At 43.2% G+C, this 18,096-nt stretch overlaps 2 protein-coding genes across 2 annotated transcripts in view; one reads left to right on the top strand and one right to left on the bottom strand.

The window, feature by feature from the left end:
* The window catches only part of LOC104467924 (CMP-N-acetylneuraminate-beta-galactosamide-alpha-2,3-sialyltransferase 2-like), a gene marked incomplete at its 5' end in the record, with an annotated part of 1,098 nt that extends 601 nt beyond the window's left edge, over positions 1-497 (top strand). Inside the window, 2 exons of the mRNA XM_010081895.1 lie at positions 102-221; positions 330-497. Coding sequence (XP_010080197.1) covers positions 102-221; positions 330-497 — 288 coding nt within the window. The remainder of the gene's footprint in view (positions 1-101; positions 222-329) is intronic.
* A 3,358-nt stretch (positions 498-3,855) lies between these two features.
* ERGIC3 (ERGIC and golgi 3) overlaps positions 3,856-18,096 on the bottom strand; it is a gene marked incomplete at its 5' end in the record, with an annotated part of 27,386 nt that continues 13,145 nt past the window's right edge. The window contains 6 exons of the mRNA XM_010081896.1: positions 3,856-3,935; positions 5,981-6,036; positions 6,979-7,115; positions 9,627-9,691; positions 10,839-10,935; positions 11,596-11,627. Of these exons, the coding sequence (XP_010080198.1) occupies positions 3,856-3,935; positions 5,981-6,036; positions 6,979-7,115; positions 9,627-9,691; positions 10,839-10,935; positions 11,596-11,627 (467 nt within the window). The remainder of the gene's footprint in view (positions 3,936-5,980; positions 6,037-6,978; positions 7,116-9,626; positions 9,692-10,838; positions 10,936-11,595; positions 11,628-18,096) is intronic.

Here is an 18,096-nt window from a genome sequence, read left to right as displayed (position 1 = left end):
AGCTGGCGAGCAGGAGGGCTGATGGCTGCGCTGGCGGCAGGGGGTGGGTGTCTCGTTTGCAGCACAGTGAGCAGCTGATGGCTCCTCCGCTCCCCACTCAGGTGCTGATCCTGAGCCCAGCTTTCCTCAAGTACATCCATGACAACTGGATGCAGCACCATGGGCGGTACCCCTCCACTGGCTTCACGGCACTACTCTTTGCCTTGCACACTTGCCAGCAGGTGAGCGTGGCCAGCAGGACTGGGCACTGCCACCATGCCACTACTGCACTGCTTCTCTTGCCAACTGGGCATCCACGCAAGCGATGCCTCTTGCTGGTGTGTGCGCAGGTCTCTGTGTTTGGCTTCGGTGCAGACAGCGAAGGGAACTGGCACCACTACTGGGAGAAAAACCGCTGGTCTGGAGCCTTTCGCAGGACGAGGGTCCATGATGCTGACACAGAATTCAGCCTTATCAAGAGACTGGCAGCTGAAGGCAAGATTTTATTCTACAAATAATGCACTTTCAAGAAACTGAAGCCAGGCCATTATCACAGGAGCTGGCAGCCCCCTGCACTGCCAGCAATGGCCCCTGCTCTTTAGCTTGCTTCTCCCCTGCAGTGCTGCCGTGTGCCCGAGCTCGCAGAGACTGCGATCCCTGGGGTCTGTCTCAGTGCTCATTGTGCCAGTCCCACCAGCTTGGCACTGTGGGTGCCAGGAGGTGACACACTCCCATGGCACCAGGGATGTTGCATTTGGCTGGATGCAGTGTGGGTATGGCTCTACCCATGCTTGGTGGGAGAGAGGAAGGGGAGATGGGGGGGGCTGGAGGTGAGTGTGGAGTCCATGAGCTGCTGTTTGTGTCCCTCCAGTGGCCTCAAAGCCTTTGGGTGACAGCAGCCACTCCAATGTGGCTGTCCACATGACGGAGCTGACATCAGCCATACTGATGGCTTTTGGGGGAGGTTCAGAGTTGTTCTTTGGGCAGGGGGAGAGGAAAGTCTTCTCTTCCTGTCTTTTTATAAAGAAATATTTTTAAAATTGTATCGAAGAGTAAGAAAGGAAAAAGTCAAGCACACTGAGTCAGAAGATGACAGTTATCAAGTACAGTTGAAATTATATTATGCTGAATAAACTTTGAAAACACATGTGAATCTACAATTAACATTTGCTTTACTTTTTGAGCCCTTTGCTTTGAAAAGACAGCACAATCTTTCTCAGCCCCACCCTGCAGAACAAGACTGCAGAGACTGGAGACTGAGCTCCCAGAAGGAGGTTTTCTCCGCCTGTCATGGTTTAACCTCAGCCAGCAGTTGAGCACCGCACAGCCACTTGGTCATCCCCTTCCTCGCAGTGGGATGGGGGAGAGAATCGGAAAAGTGAGAAAACTCGTGGGTTGAGGTAAAGACAGTTTAATAGGTAAAGCAGAAGCTGCACACATATGCAAAGCAAAACAAGGAATTAATTCACTCCTTCCCATCACAGGCAGGTGTTCAGCCATCCCCAGGACAGCAGGGCTCCATCACACAGAACAGTGACTTGGGAAGGCAAACGCCATCACTCTGAATGTCCCCCCCCTCCTTCCTTTTTCTTCCTCCAGATTTACATGCCGAGCATGATGCCATACAGTGTGGAATATCCCTTTGGTCGGGGGGGTCTGCTGTCCTGGCTGTGTCCCCTCCCAGCTCCTTGTGCCCCCCCAGCCTGCTTGCTGGTGGGGTGAGGAGCAGCAAAGGCCTCGATGCTGTGTGAGCACGGCTCAGCAGTAACTAAAACATCCCCGTGTTATCAGCACTGTTTTCAGCACAAATCCAAACCACAGCCCCAGAGGAGCTGCTGTGAAAAGAATTAACTCTGTCCCAGACAAAACCAGCACACTTCAGAGCAGGATTAGCAGGATGTGTTTTCTCACTTTCAATCATAACACGAACATCCTTGAATCAGACTCAAGCTTTTCCATGGCTGTTAGACACCCGACCTCTCCTACTCATAAGCTCGCATTTTAGAGCGGAAGCCTGTATTACATAACTACTAGCTTAATTGTTTTTCTCCCTCTCCAGGTAGGATCTCCATTTCTGTATGTGTCTTCCCTTTCTCTTCTCCATTATATCTAGTTTCCCACACCGAGTACAAGTGTCGCACTTACCTGCCCGTCCACTTTGCTTCTGTTTTCTCTAGGTGCTAACCAGTGCTCTGCGTAATGCTCTCCCATGCTTTTCTGAGGTTTACAAGTAATTGGCTTTCTTACCAAAGCCAAGCGATTAGCTGGTAATTGTGTCTTAAACTCTTGCTGCATTATTTCTATTCATCTTCCCCTTCTGCTTATTCTTTCAAATTTAGTTACAAAACTATGTGGCTCTGTTGAGCGATTAAAGATGCTCAGGTCACTTTTTGTTTCTGATAAAACATACAGATACTCTGTTTCCTTCCTCACATTGTAGTAGTATGGTATGATCCTGACCCGATAACAATAACTTTGTTTCAAATCAACGTTTTCTGGTATTCTAGCTTGGAGATTAATCAGTCTCCTTACCCACACCTCAAATCGCTTCTCTCCCTGATTGAAAAAACACGGTTTTTTATAACCCCTGGTTTGTAGATAAGTTTAACTCATTAAAAAAACCCCCACAAACAATAACTACTTTCAAATGAATTACAAAATAGCTTTCTCTCTGCCTTACCTGATCCTGTGCCTGTCACACTTGCTGTGCACTGCTGGACCAATTGCTTGGACCACGTTCAGAGTCAATACCAACACAAATCCAGGACTGAGATTTAAGTGAGCCTTTTTTTTGCCTCAAAATGAGGCAGAAATCCACAATATTTTATTTTTCCTAGTTATTTTCAAATTTCTGGCAATATAATTTCACATACCAAGCACTCTACTCATTGTGTAGTTCATTAAAAAGAAAAAAACCCCATCATCATCATCATGATATCTACATACTTTACTACAATGCAGTTGTGTTTTTTAATTATAATTTCCAATTCAGTACCAGGATTAGAATCATAGAATCATAAAGGTTAGAAAAGACCTCAAGGATCACCAAGTCCAACCTTCAACCCCACACCACCTAACCCAGTAAACCATGTCCCTAAGCACCACATCTAGTTCAAATAATTCAATTAGTCTTCCAAATGCTTTACCAAAACACCCAGAGGATGGACTTTATCTTAAAATATAAACAGAGAAGAAGTGAAAAACACAATCCAATTTAAAAGTCTGTAAAACTCCAAACATTTTTTTTGCTGAAACATCAACTTGCATCTTTCATAAGAAGAGCAATCTGGAGCAACTGCAATGCCCCACCGTACAGTAAGGACATCCCAAGTACTCGGTCTCACCATGTTGCCCCAGACAGTTGGAAGGAAAGCACATGGGATTCAGCACATTTTTCACAGAGGTCTGGCATACAGCATCAGCACACTGAGAAACATTTTTAAGAAATATTAAAAAAGCTAGATGGTGTTGCTAGAAATCTTATTTGATGGCAACTTCAATCCACTCTAGGTCTCATGACAATAGTGTTATCCCTGAAGGCAAAAAGAATGCCATATCTCCAGCATCTATTACAAGGAGGGGAGGGCAGAACTGGATGAATAGGGACTGACACAAAAGGGTTTTACAGTAGGGTCTGCACAGCCAGACAAGATGGCTAATCTTTATAGCAGCAAGGTGTAAGCAGTTCCATCCACAAATTAATGCCAAAGAATGATGGGACAGTAACATAAGAACAGTCGGGACCATCTGGTAATTCCAAACCTCTTCTCTTGTGCACTCAGAAGATCACTTGTGTTTCAGAAAAACTGTTGAGCTTGCCTTAGAGGGTTGTTTTTTTCTTTTTTTTTTTTTTTGTGGGGTGAGGTCGTTGCTTATTTATGTTGTCTTCCCAAGTTCAATTTTCTTCTGGATGGCACGTGCTGAGTGATAGATCAAGGAGTCAATGAATCCTGCAACTAAAAGGAAAAAACAGATGGATCAAGCCAGACATGCCTCAAAGAGAGAACAATTTTTGAAAGAGAACACAAACCCTTCTGTCAGTGGAAAGGAATTCCAGCTCCCCCAGAGAGAAAACAGCTTCTCCTGCTCAGAATAAGGTCTTCATCTGCTTAGGACAGACAAGGTCCAGCTTGCAGGACAGAGGTGATCATGCTTCTCCAGAAAAAGATATGTCTTACAGAAGTAAAAATGAGACAGGCTGAGTCATGTTTGTTTACTGTTGAGTGAGAAGAGTTTGGAAAGGAAGCTGATACAGTGAGCTTTAGGCCATGTCATTGCCCTGACCCAGTTTGCCAAGGGCCTGTTTCCCATTTCTTGCTCATTTCACAGTAACCTTAAAAGTAAGCTGCTCTACCCCATGTTGCCTTGATGGATGCCCTTTATGGGACACTGCAAAGGACACAAAGCAAAACAAATCCATGCCTTTAGTTCTTTCTGCAGTATTTTCCCCAAATCTCTCCAGCACTGAAGGAACCTGTTCATTCAGTGCTTGTTTGGGACCACAGAGAAGTTCAGAATAGATCTACTGCATCACAAAACCCAGACAACCCTGCATCCATCCATGTGGCTTTCACAGGACAGGAACCCTGAGCTCCTGCCAGGGAGAGAACACAGGGTGCCACTAAGCAAAGGTATTTTCAAAGCCTTTATGAAGCTTCAAGTGCTTTTTTGCTTTTATTCAACACCTCAATCTAAGCAATAAGTAAGTGATTACTTGGCCCTACCCAAAGACAGACATTTCAATACTATGTAAAGAGTAGCAGCTAAAACAGGAACTGAGCCTGCTGTTTATTATTGTAGAATACAGAATTATTTGCCTTACTATCTGGTCTTTGAGTAATGCTTCAGAGGACTGTCTCTTGTGGTTGTTTTGCCCTGAAATTTTCTCTACTTGTGGAATCAGTTTGATGCTGTAACACAAAAACTGTTACACAGCTGACCTGTCCTCTAGAACACAGAGTCTGAACCTGGCATATGGCAGCAAACACTATGACCTGGCTGACAAACCTAATCACTGCTAGAGGACACTTGCGTTTGTCATTAAAATAATTTTTGAAAGCCCTTCCCTGAGTCAACCATAGAAAGAATATGAACAAATTTATTACAGAGAGAAATCCTGTTTAACAGTATCAGGTTAATTGAGCATTGTGACACCTCAGGTGACAGGAAACCTTGCAGGTGAAGGTATTATGTGATATAGGTAAGCTATACAGGTGTGAGGTGATACAGTAGCCGGCTTCTCAGGTCCAATGAGATCTGCTGACTAGACCTTCTGACTGGCCCTTCACAGCCACGTGAACATCCCTGAGTGTGTTTCAGAGCACCCTGGGTTGTTAGCTGAAGTGCAAGGCTGGACCAAGGCTGCTCTCTGTATGGAGCTGAGCAGATATATTGATTCGCTATTCCAGAAGCCAGCACTGAGAATGAAGTCTAGACACTCCAATGGCTCTGCAGGAACAGCCGCTCCTTACAGGACCCCCCCTAGCTGTAGGCATTACTTTAAATCCCTGCAGAGCACTCACTGGAGCTCCTATGTCTGGGAACACAGTTTGAGACCTCTGAGATGACAATGCCCACGGTGACCTGGGCATTTACAGATTTTACTGGCTTTGGTTGTATCTGCTTACAGACCCAAGCTGGCCAAAGAAACAGTATAGATCTATTCATATGGTATGTGAAAGATCACATTATTTGAAAACAAATGTCCTGTAGAGCTTCAAAATGAAATATGATAATAGGTATACATCATAATGAAATTAAATATTTCATCAAATGAAATGTAACAGGTCCACAACATCTACAGCATCTTGAAAGTCTGCAGTGCTAATTACAGTCTGATTCCACTCCTATGGCTCTGCAGAACATGCTATATACCCTCCTCAAGGCTGAAATAATTTCTCCTCATCAAAGAGGGATTTATTACTAGCCATGCAGACTTTAGAAAGAGTAAGATGGTGAATGTTCACACTTTAGAAAGAAAAAAGACTGAAAGGCATAATACCTGTAAATATGCCTCCAACGATGGCACAAACTCCTGTGAGAAAGTGTGTAAAGGACCTAGAATGAGGAAAGCCATTTGAAAAATCAGCATGAGCTGATACCAATAAGTCAGATAAGTAACAATTAACCTATAAAAACTAATTAATAATTATAATAATTTTAATCATAGCACATAAGTATGCATGATATAAATATTCATAGCTGGCAATGAACAGATTTAACAAATAACCCCTATTGGCTACAGAATGGAGTTTGTGATACTTTCACAGTGCATTACAGCAGTGCACTCTAATGAGCTCAATGGCAACCCTAGGAGGCAAGTACTGAATTTATAAACCTAAAGGGTGGACTTTTAATCCCTAAGATTTTATTCATTCCTACTCAGATAGAATGCACAACAGGCTGCTATAACACAAAACCAAAATCCCTAAGCACCTGTTAATACATTTTAAGGTATAGACATTGTCCGTCCCTCACTATGACCCTAAAAAGACCAGACAACCACAAACCCTTCCAACCCCCCTGCAATTAACATGCCTGTGATTAACAGAAGACCCAGAAAGAAGAGTTTCCACACTGACTACAACACGCAGCTATAGCAAATGCAGAGTAAGTAACCAGGCTGGATCAGTGTGGATGCTGCTGTGGGTGTTGGCAAGATACATAAATCTAGTTTTCCCATTAAAAAAGTCTTTGAGGAAATTAGTCTGAACCAAGAACCATTATGCCAGACGTCTGCTCACTGCACCAATTTCCTTCTCCATCCTGATACTGGATTAAAATGCTTCAGGTAATATCAGAAAAAACCCAATCCCTTTCATATGTTCACACAGAGAGGAAGGGCATCTGGGAGTGCCTCTTCCTCTCCACTGACTGGGAACGGGCTTGGATGGTTTTCAGGCATTTGCACTGTTGTGTCAAAGCGAGGAGGGTGTTCTAAGCTATGCAAAATGACAAAATCAATGGAGGGTAAAAGCAATAGATTGAAATGTCTCTTACCTGTGTTTCTCTGTCAGCTTCACCATCATGGGCGAAAGTTCGTATAACACAAATACACCAGGCAGACCCTGGTCTCCTAGTAGCCCATTGGCTATCTTCTCATGTCGTGTAACTGAGAACTGGTTAGTCCTTACTATCTAGCAGGAAACAAACACAGCAAATGTCATTTTGTTAATGACAAATAGAAATAGGCTAACAAACTTAAAAGGCTACTAAAACACGAGTTCAGTGAACCACATCAATGTAGCCCTGCCCAGTCACCGTGTGGGGGGCCTGACAGTGGTTACAGAAGGTCATAAAGAGCACCATCAAGATCAGGTCTATTTTTACTACAGGCTATCAGTTAAAGCCCCAGCTAGCCAAAAGAATGAGTGATGCATCAGTCCCCAGGCTGGATTGTTTTGGTCTCTGCTGGCAAGTAATGGCATAAGCTGTCCCTCTCGACCTCAACTCCAAGTCCACGTCACCCTCTACCAAAATGTAGTCCACCTAAGCATGCTTCAAGAGACAGCACCTATGTGAGAAAACCATATATATTCAAGAGTGAGAAAAAATGAAAGAATACATAAAGGCAGGAGAGTTCCAGGGCTGCAGAAGGACATGGATTGCCCATCCTTATATAAATGAAGATGACCCTGCAGCATTCTTCTGTGCCCCGCCAGTCTTCTACACAGTTTGTACCAGTCCTATTCTTAGAGCAAATAAATTGTGTTTCTGTAAAATTAAATTATGTTCTATCATCCCTAATAAGATATCTAACACAAATTATAATCCAAGCTGAGAAAGACACCCTTTACCAAATTTCATATTTGGGGGTACCAAGTATGAATGTAAAACACAGCCTCTGGTATACATCTGCCAGAAGACTTGGATCCGTAGTTACTGTAAATATAGGCATCATAGTCTGCATGGATTCCTCTTCCAATTCCTTTGACAAGAGAAGTCCTTTAAAAACTGAACAACAGCTGTACAGTAGAATGTGACATTTCATCAAGAGAAACATAAGCCACACTTCAGGAATTTCAATCATCCACAGAAACTGCAGAGGCATCCTGAATCCAAGTAGAATGAGCTTCAAACACAGTCTTGAAGGTTTTCCCAGTAATGACTCTTAGCAAGTAACTTCCACCCAACTTCTAGGAAAGAACAGATGGGTCCTTTCTAGGCAGGGGATTGAAGAAAGAGTGGTCCACATATGGATTTATCACATGAGAACTGAGTCTTGCAAAGAGTTTAAATCTTCAGGATAGATGAACAAATACTATGTCTACTTTTCCAATGGATTCCATTAAGTTGCTCTGCCCACACTGCTCTAGGATAGCTTTGCTTGAACATCTGCATTGTACCTACTGTAGCCATGTGGCTCCTCAGATTTCTGGTTCCTACACAGCCTCTGATATAATTAATAATCTGCTGGTGATTTACATTTCAGAGTGCCTAAAGCAACATGAAGATTGTGTGGATGTGCAGTAGTATGTTGTTCTGATTGCAAGGATGTGTGGCACATGCCCAAGAGTGGCACGAATTTGGGTAAGGAGCCTGAGGTAGTAATAGTTCCCAGTGTTGTGGGGTTTGCACAGCGTTATACAATTGTGTAGGACAAGGGAGTCAACTTCTGGTGTAGTTTCATCCACATGTAGATCAGTCTTTGCACTGAACGAGTCCCAGAACCACCCTTGCATGTCACCTCAGAGGAAACTGGTTTGGTGCTAAAGCGAAGCTGGGCAAGGACCACCTAGTAGCATTGAAGATACAGATCCAAAAATCTGTGAGACAGCTAGGGAGCTAAGACACCGTGTACGTGAATGTTCACAGAGGTGCTGGGGCATGTGGCACCTGTCTCTTCCTCACAGGGTTAGGTAAATTCTCTGGGTAGCACTGGTGGTAAAGTCTGCACAACAGGAGAGCTGCTGCCTCTACTGGTGTTTTCTTTGCAAAAGAAACATAACAGTTTACATCATTCTTCTGCCCAAATAAGGATAACTGACAGGTTTTTTGTTTTTTTTTTTTTTTTAAAAAGAGGTTCTCCTTAGCTTTTCAGATCCCCTGTACAATGACGGCAACCAAAACAAACACTTCCAAGTGAATGAAAGAAATCACAGGTCTTTCTGCTCTCTCAGACTGGCTTCAGAAGAGAGCATAAGTTTGTCTCTGTTCTCAGGATCTTTGTCTCACCCTGCTATCTCCTCGGCAATTTGTTTATCCCACCTGTTGCAAGCGAAGGATGTATTCTGAAAGCAGGGCTGAAAATCTAGCCACAATCTTTTGCAGGCTAAAGCAGTTTTTAAACTGGAGAGAAGCTGATCTTGGGTTATTCTCCAAAGAACATTTTTAGGATCTCCTTGCTGCTTTGACTTCTCGTAAGCATGCACTGTGAGGATTCATGAAGGAACATGATGAAAATAGCTTGGTCGCTTTGGTCTAGGTGGGATGGAAGAGGCTGAAATCTGCGTCATCACTGCTGCAACATTACAGATAACATTACACCACAGAAGTTGTTATTCTTGCTGGGGTGTAGATATGAAGAAAGTCGAATAGATGGTGTTGCTTCCACCAGAGGTCAGATATGACCTCTTCAGCATGAGAATATGAGGATAAATTAATCTGAAGGCTTTCACTCGCCAAAGCAATAGGGAAAAGGTACTTACTTCACCATCTACTTTCATATACACCGTGGGGACCACTTTGACAAAATACTGAAACATCATGGAAGCTATAAGCAAAGACAGAGAGACACAATTAATAACTGGTGAAGAGCTGGACAGCTTAACTGACAGGTTAGGTAGACACAAACTGGTTTTGTGCAACTTGTCAGGGAACACCTTTCTGCACAACAGCTACTGAAGGTTTTCAAGGACGGTAAAGTTAATGTCTGACATGAGTTTTCCTTTTGCCAAAGTGAATCTTGTTCCTGTTCCAACCAAAACCACAACTACCAGCATTTTGGCTTTGGTTAAATGGAAAATTTTCTACAAACCAGTTCTCTTGCTATAGTTTTACCAGTACAACTTCTTGAAAATTCTTATTCTAGCACATGAAAACCTTATATTTAACAGCATAGCCCTAACAAAACATATTCAACTCTAAATTAATATCCTCCATCAACTTAAATTAATACTACAGTTTATCCCTGTAGAAGCATGATTTTTATCATATCAGGAGAGGAAAAGGAATATCTGGATCAGTGAAGAAAAAAAAAATAGGAGGAGAACTCCTTCTGTTGCCTCAGACCAGGCTCTTCCTTCAGTTCTATTACACATAATGGAAGGCAGGACTCACTTTGAAAATCTATTTCATCAAAAATGCACACAAGCAGGCGTGTGTGAATGAACCAAGATTATAGTTTGAGCAGCAGTAGCATGAGAAGTGCCCTTCCTTCTGAAGACAGCAAACAGGAGCTATCTAGAAAAGATAAGCAATATTTCAACTTCACTGCAGCTGTTCAGCTGTTACTGTTGGGTAGATCAAGGTCAGGCAGACAGCAGGGCTCTCCAGCAGTTAGGCCTTTTTTCTCTATCCTGCATCTTCTGGTTATTTCCTACTGCACACAGTAGCTAGACAGGGCTCTCCCTGACCAACACCTGATGCAGGCGTTTAATAAAGATGAGCTGAACGTGCTGTTGTGCATCCATGAACATCTGAAAGAGAGACACTTCCAGAAAGGTCACAGAATCAAAACACTTTGGCAGGTTTGTTCCAGATGAATGGAGGCAGCTGTTCCAGAAAGAAGAGAAGGTGAAGGAGTCCACATTTTACACAGTGTTGTCAGGGTTCTTGTTAAAGACTGGGAACTTTGCTCCTGTTCTTTCCTAGCACTAATACAGACACTTAAAAAGAGATTTCTCTCAGCTGGCTTTTACCTTGCTGTGCAGTGACGTCCGTCCCATCCAGAGGATTCACAATGCCTGGATAATCCCTTCCAAATGAGAGATGTTTGATATAGTGCGTCATATTTATCTGAAATGGAAATGCTAATAACTCAAACAACTGCACAGCATCCAAGGGGTAAGGTAAGAGGCCTAAAGCTAATTATTTGTATATTTTTCTGAGTGTGGCTCTGGAACAGAGACAGGTCCTCCCTTACTCTGCATGTCCTAACAGTAAACTCCAAAGGACTTGGTCTTCTTTTTTATTCATGGGAGATTCCAAGATATGGAATTTCTCCTTTTCCTGCTGGAAATCACCAGATCCCAGTGCCCTTCCTTCCCCTCTACAAAGCGGGCTCTCCCACCCACTCCTGTCCCTGCCAAAGAAGCACCATGGTGTCAGCTGCCTCAGTGGCATAGGTATGGGTATCATCTGATTTCCTTCCAGCACAATGTAAACTCCCAACAGATCCAGAAGCAGTTGTGAAAATGTCAACCTTAGAAAACTGGGAAGCACAGATTAAGGAGCAAGGCAGTCTCAGGAAGAGGGGAACACACTTGCCAACCAACATGCAGATGTCCCAGAAGATACTTCAGAGCCCTGTGTGAAAGCAGGTCCCAAGTTCCGCTCAGACTAAAAAAACCAAATCTGGCTGGCATTAGGACACTAGGATCTCAATGCAGCAAAGGGAGGGAAATTCAGAAGGAAAACAGACCAAGAGAACTAGAACACTATCTTGGGAACACTTACGTTATCAAGTCCAAAGCTCTGCAGATCGTGAACTGTAACAGAAAAACAGTTTAACAATATAGTTCAGACTGGGATAACAAGCATATCTATTTACCTTATTCTAGCTTATAAGGGAGCTCCTCTCATTTCCATGATCTAAAATGGCAAGAAAATTGCCTGGGGTTCTCTCTTGCTTGCAGTAGGTCATGTGATAGATAAAGCTGCTGCAATTCCCCTCCTGAGACAGACTAGCCTAGAGAAGGAAGGTAGCCTTAATTTGGGGTTACTTCTGATGTCCTCACCTGAATGTATTCTTATCTAGGGCAAAAATAAGATCCCAGGGGCAAGCACAGAAAACTTCACTGTTATCTCAGTCATCACCCAATACCTGTAACTCCTCTAACTACTGTAAAACACAAAGGCATAACAGATCTACACTAACAGCTGAGCAGAGCATGTGCCTTAATATCACATGCAAGTGCCCTAAAAAATCATCATCATCTTAGCAACTCTCAGCACTCTGCCTATCATCAGCCTTGTTACTGCTGCCCAGAGAACACACAGGGAAAGGAAAGTCTTTGAGGGGAGGGCCTGAGCAGGGTATTTTCAAACCACTTGGTGCGGCCAAGGTGACCATCAGGAGTGCTAGAATTTGGGGAATTTGGCCTGCCCTCTCTCTGCCCTTCCTGCATACAGCAGTATGATGATGCCAGCAGCACCACACGCTCCCAGAAGGGATCTGGCAACGATACAAGCAATGGGAGGCAATGGATATCTTTTGGTTGACTACTGAAATGACTTTATGCAATGCCAGAAGCATCAGTCTAAGGATGAAAAATATAACTTACAACTTGATTTCAGTAGCCCTCCCACCAGGTTTATCCAAAGTCACACAATCATCTTAAAGTAGTCAGAGGCTGTGGTGCATTTTAACAGGTACGTTCACGTGTTCAAAAAGCCAGACCTCACTTTTCACCTTAGCAAAGACAAACAAACTTCAAAAATTGTGGGCTATTTATTATTTTAGGAGCTGATGGAGTCAGAACACCAAGTGCTGCTACATTATTAACAAAGATTAGGAATGCTCCTCTCTTGAAGGGTTTCTGATATACAACCTAGCATAAGACAGGCTGCAAAGCTAAAGAAATGACCAAAACTAGCCTCTCCTTTCAGTAATTTATTTAACATAAGTGTGCTGTGAACTCATTTTTTTTTCCATTACATTTCTTTACTACAACACCAGAAGCTGTAATTGTATTTATATAAAACCCTGACTAAACCCAAAGAGATACACATGCAAAACAGAGTTAGAAAAGGAAACGCTAAATCTAAACTATTCTCTTAACACTCTGATCTAGGGAGAGGCCCTTGTGTTTCACAGTTAAAATGTTCAATGCTCAGAAACTAAGGCTGCAGTCATTGGAACTAAGGCAACGGTTCTGTATCACAAAGAGCTCAGAGCTGCACTGGGTTCAAATATTCCTGTTGCTGTCTCTGACAAGTGTGCAGACCTATCACTGCCACTAGCACAGTGGTTTGTGTGCCTGTGCTGGCAATGGGATCGAAGAACTCATTTGGCTTTAAAGGAGAAATTCCTACTAACAATTTGGAAACAGATGTTAAATGGTAAAGAAAGGAAGAGGTGGCCTTGGGATTATGCTACACTGATTTTCTTAACAGTTACCACCTTGTTTCATGTTGCAGTATTATTTGCACTTAAATCAAGAGTTAAGTGGCTTAGCTGCCAGTGAAGCATCAAGTCCTGCTGCCTTTTGTACAGCCACCAGCAAGCTAACCTTCAGTTAACAACAAAGTTCTACAGAGAACCTGGCTCTGGTGGATCTACAATTAAACTGGACCTATTGCCAAAGGAACAGAACAGTCTTTGTGCCCCTCTGCATCTTTCTGTTGACAGCTCATTCCTGTCCCACCCTCCTTTCACTCATGAGCCACATGTTCAGAGAACATAACAGACTGAAATGTAAGTACTGCTTTAAGTGAGGCTGTTCTTAAGCCAGAGCAGCTCCAAAGCAGTTTTAACCACACAGCTGCACCAGTGCTTGTGCATTAGCATGCGAAGTGGGAGCAGAGTACTAGCAAGGCTGACAAATCTTACAGTAAAAGCACAGTACCAGAGAAATTCAAGGGCAGCACTTGAGAAAGACCAGTTATTAACTAACCTGTTATACGAGATTTACATTGTGCGTGACCCGTTTTAACAGTTCCGGCTATCCAAAATGAAATTTCCCCGCAGCGCTCTGCTATGCCTTCCACAAATAAAGCACCAATTTTATATTTTTTATGAAACTCCTCTCCAATAAGTGATTTACAACTCTGAGAAAAAGCATGATTTATACGCTCAGTTTCTAAAACAGTCTTCCATCAGACCACACGTTTATTTATCTCCGATCACTGAGGATTTTGCTAAGCACGTATGTATATACTCTAGGTTGCGGGTAATGTTTAGCTACCCATAGCTTGCTTCACATAAAACAACAGGCTATTTAGCCTGCTGAGAGAAGAAACAGAACAAAAGATCTTAATAAACTGTTAGTTAGGACCAGAGACAGTTAACTCTGAAGAAATACAAACACATGCCTTCCTATCTGTAACTGCAGCTAAGTGCCCAGTTAGGTGAAAGAGAGAGACCTGTAAAACACCTTACGTTTGTCATGAAGTCTGTCTGTTTTTATACAACCTGGTTTTCTTCACTGATTTAGTAACACAGTTTTAAGAACTGCTGTCTGTCTGAAGAATTCTCCCCATCTTGCATTTGTGATCTGAACAACCACAAATCCTCCTTAGACTCTGAAATTCAGTCCTTTACCTGGAAAACAGGGTAAACAGTACTTACAGCCACCCAAGACTTTGTAAGTAAACACACTGAGACTACAAGAAAGCCAAGACACAGCTATCCAAACACATTGCTCCAAGGCAATCTAGGACACCAATTTTCAAACTGGGGATGAATTTTCTGGACGAAAATACCTTACAGGAGCACAGTGGCAGGAAGATGATTAGTGGCATAAGGATGCATCGTGAAGAGGGGACTGGGGCAGGGAGTAACATGGAAAATGTTGAAGCTAGAGGAGCGAGTGAGCAAAACAGAGCCTGAGCCCCCTGCCAGATGTTACTGAGTCAAAACATCACATCTCAACCTGTAATCACCATGATTACCCTTAAAAAAATCCAATGGTTTACAAATCCTCAGAAAATCTCCTATAGAGTATTCTGAAATTAGCAGGCTTGGTGCATAAAGTCCCAGAAGAAATTCTCTAGCCTGTTGTACAAATGAGATTAAAGGAGACAATTATCCCATCTGACTTCAAAAGGCAGAAGTCTCTCCAACATATCACCATGTCCCCCTCAGTTTCATTATCTGCACAGAGCAACTAATAATCCACCAACACATTATCTCCAACACTGACATATTAAAATCATTTAAGACTAAGATTCTCAACCTTTTCCACCTGGTGACCTCGTTTACCAGAGAAGAATGACCTGGGATGGCTCTCCTTTTAGCTTTCAGGTAATCTTCTTAAATCCCAGCCTAGATCAACAGCACCTCTCCCCAAGGAGGCACAGCAATTGCAGAAGTTATGTTAGTTGTGCAGTGAACAGTTTTGGCGGGGCAGGGGGGAAGACACAGCAACACTTACTGTAAACAGCATGCACTGCAAAAATGAGCAGAGTAGGAGAGAAGTGAGACATATTCAGATCCTTACAAAGAAAAGATACAGAGATTCAGACAGAGCAGCGTTTAAAACTTGTAACAAAAATTGCAAGAGTAACAGCTTCGCTGGTGTGCTTTCTAGGCCATATAAAATGACTCCCTAGCTAGCCAAAGGACTGATACATGGACAAGCACTCATTTAAAGTGCAACAGAGAAACAAAAATGCAGAAATTCATCACTAAACAGAAAAACCCAGTGGGATGTCCACACACGTCAAGTGCTAAAGCAGCATACCAGATAACAATGCTGGTTATATCTAGATTCTTTTTCCATCTTGAGGTAACAGAAAGGTCATTTTAGGAGCAACCAAAGCTAACCAGAAGTGCACTCAAGGTTTTACATTCACAACATACTAACACTCAAAGCTGAGTAACAAGTTTTTGTTCTTCATCAGTCCTGAGCTTCTTTCATCACTCCTGATGCCCAGAGAAGGTGGCAAACCACAAGCTCGTTTTTGTTTATTCTGTTGCCAGATCCCAACAAAGGTGAATACCTTGAAGGCTGGGGGGCAGGGGAAATGTATGTTTGGATGGCATATCTCAAAGGAGGTTAAGTAACCTCCTTTATGTTTGTTTCAAAAGATTCTTCACGTATATTCAATACTGTGTACGACTAACCAATAACTGCCATAGACTTATACCTCCTCAGAGATGGGCCTCTGAATCCTTCACACAGCAATTTTGATCTGCTTTGCCACATGCTACATCCCTGGTGGTGCTTCTACAACAGCATGTTTTTTGGTATGGAGAAGGTATAGAAGATATGGAGAGCCTCCAGATGGCTGCTTGATAAACATTAAGCATTCCCAACAACTGGTACGACTTGAGCTCTGACAGCTGATAGTCCAGTGACAAATGGAAATGTCAAATCTGTGGTTTCCAAAACAGACATGATATAACTTGAAAACAGTTTTTCCATCTGTACAGAAATGGGTGAGACCTTGCGTCTTTCAGCACTAAGACAACCAAACTCTGAAAGGAGTTTACCAGCATAAAAAGTCCTTAGCAATGCTGAGGATGAAATAAGAATCTCAGCCTCCAGTATTCAGTTTGTGGATGAAAACAGTTAATTCCCTGGCAAACACTACTTTGGGACAGGAGTGAGAATGAAATCACACAAACACCCTCTATGGAAGGAATATTATACAGGTGATCAACCAGAGAATTTGGATCTCCTCCACACTGAAACAGTGTCCTTGACTGATGGAGACCGAGTCCCACATTATTTTTTTTCAAGAATGTTGACAGACAGAAGAGCTCAGAGGAAGAACTGGTATCTGTAGAAGGCCTGTGCAATAGTAACAGCTCCACAATTAGTAGGGCTCCAGGAAAGGAACAGAGAAAGAGGCTGCAGTCTCTGCAGAAAAAAGAATTAGCGTCACTTGCTCTTGGTTGCCAATGAGAAGATGACACGGGACTTAAAAAATGACAGCCAGTCTTCAGTCAAATACTGTATGTCCTTTTGCAATTCAGCATTCAAAACATTAACAAGTATGCAAAATAAGAGAGGCTATTAGGAGTCATCCAGTGTCCAAGAATGCCTTCAAATAGGTTCTGGCTGTCAAACAAATCTCTAGTAGAGAAGGGAATAAACCCTCCCTTAAGTACACAGGCAGAACATTAACGAAAATGTACAACTGACCAGTGAATTTGTGCTCTTAGAGAAACGATCTGTAGGGCAGAGGATCCGTGGGGCAGAGGATCCTTGGGGCGAAGGATCTGTGGGGCAGAGGATCCGTGGGACACAGGATCCATAGGGCAGAGGATCCGTGTGTGGGAGAGGAGAGGTTAGCTCTCTCTATCTAAGAGAGCTAACATAACTTTGCAGATTTCTAGGCAAAGCTTGGTGGCTCTGAGCAGGCAGCTCCTTCTCCAAAAGCATCATCATCTCAAAGAGCAGCTTACTCAGGTTTTTTCCTTCCACAATCATCACCACAAATGAGAAGGAAAACAAATGGCAATCACAAAAGTAGTGCCTTCAATGATAACTTTGTTCCTCCAATTGAACATGCAGGGTGTAAGAAAACCACAAAATTCAGATCACATACAGAACTGTTTCACCCACAGAAATCGTCATGGTCATTGAGAGTGTGTCTTTAGGATACAGAATGTACTGAATGTTGTCATCATCATCAGCCTCTTTTCTAGGGAATTGAAGGAATCTAATGATACATTTGAAGGAATACTGAAAAGCTCTCTGGCTGTCAATAAAGCACAATGGGCAAGGTCTTCCCTAAAAAATAGTGATGATGGTACCTCAGCAACAGAATGGTCCAAAAATAATCTAAAGGATGAATGAGAAGCTTGAGCTTCCTCCGGACTAGAAGAAACACGGCAAGGAAGAAGAAAGTGATATGACGATCATCTCTCTCCTGAGAAACCTATCACAAAGGACTCTCCACCTGCCAGAAATTTGCTGGCAACCACCAGAGCTTGTGGTTTGGTGTGGTGGGTTTGCTTGGTAGCAGGGAGGGGCCACAGTAATGGCTCCTGTAAGTAACTGCTAAAGGTTTCCCCTGGTTCCAGCTCTGCTGGCAGCAAGGGAGGGGCTGCAGTGGTGGCTCCTGTCAGTGACTGCTAAGAGTTCAACCCCACCCCCGGCTCCAAGGTTTAGTAGCCGGAGGGTGGGGGAAGGAGTACCACCGATCTAGCCCCTGTTGAGAAACTTCTGGAAGCTTCCCCAGCTCCAGGCTGGACCCACCCCAGGCCAGGGCTGAGCCCACCATCGCCTCTGCGGATAACATATTGAAGAGGGGGCACGGAACACAGGGGTTGGCGCGGCCCTGGGC

Source organism: Pterocles gutturalis, unplaced genomic scaffold (assembly GCF_000699245.1).
Source record: "Pterocles gutturalis isolate BGI_N339 unplaced genomic scaffold, ASM69924v1 scaffold5194, whole genome shotgun sequence".
Classification (NCBI taxonomy): Eukaryota; Metazoa; Chordata; class Aves; order Pterocliformes; family Pteroclidae; genus Pterocles; species Pterocles gutturalis.
Note: the sequence above shows the minus strand (reverse complement) of the source record. Positions and strands in the feature narration are given on the sequence as shown.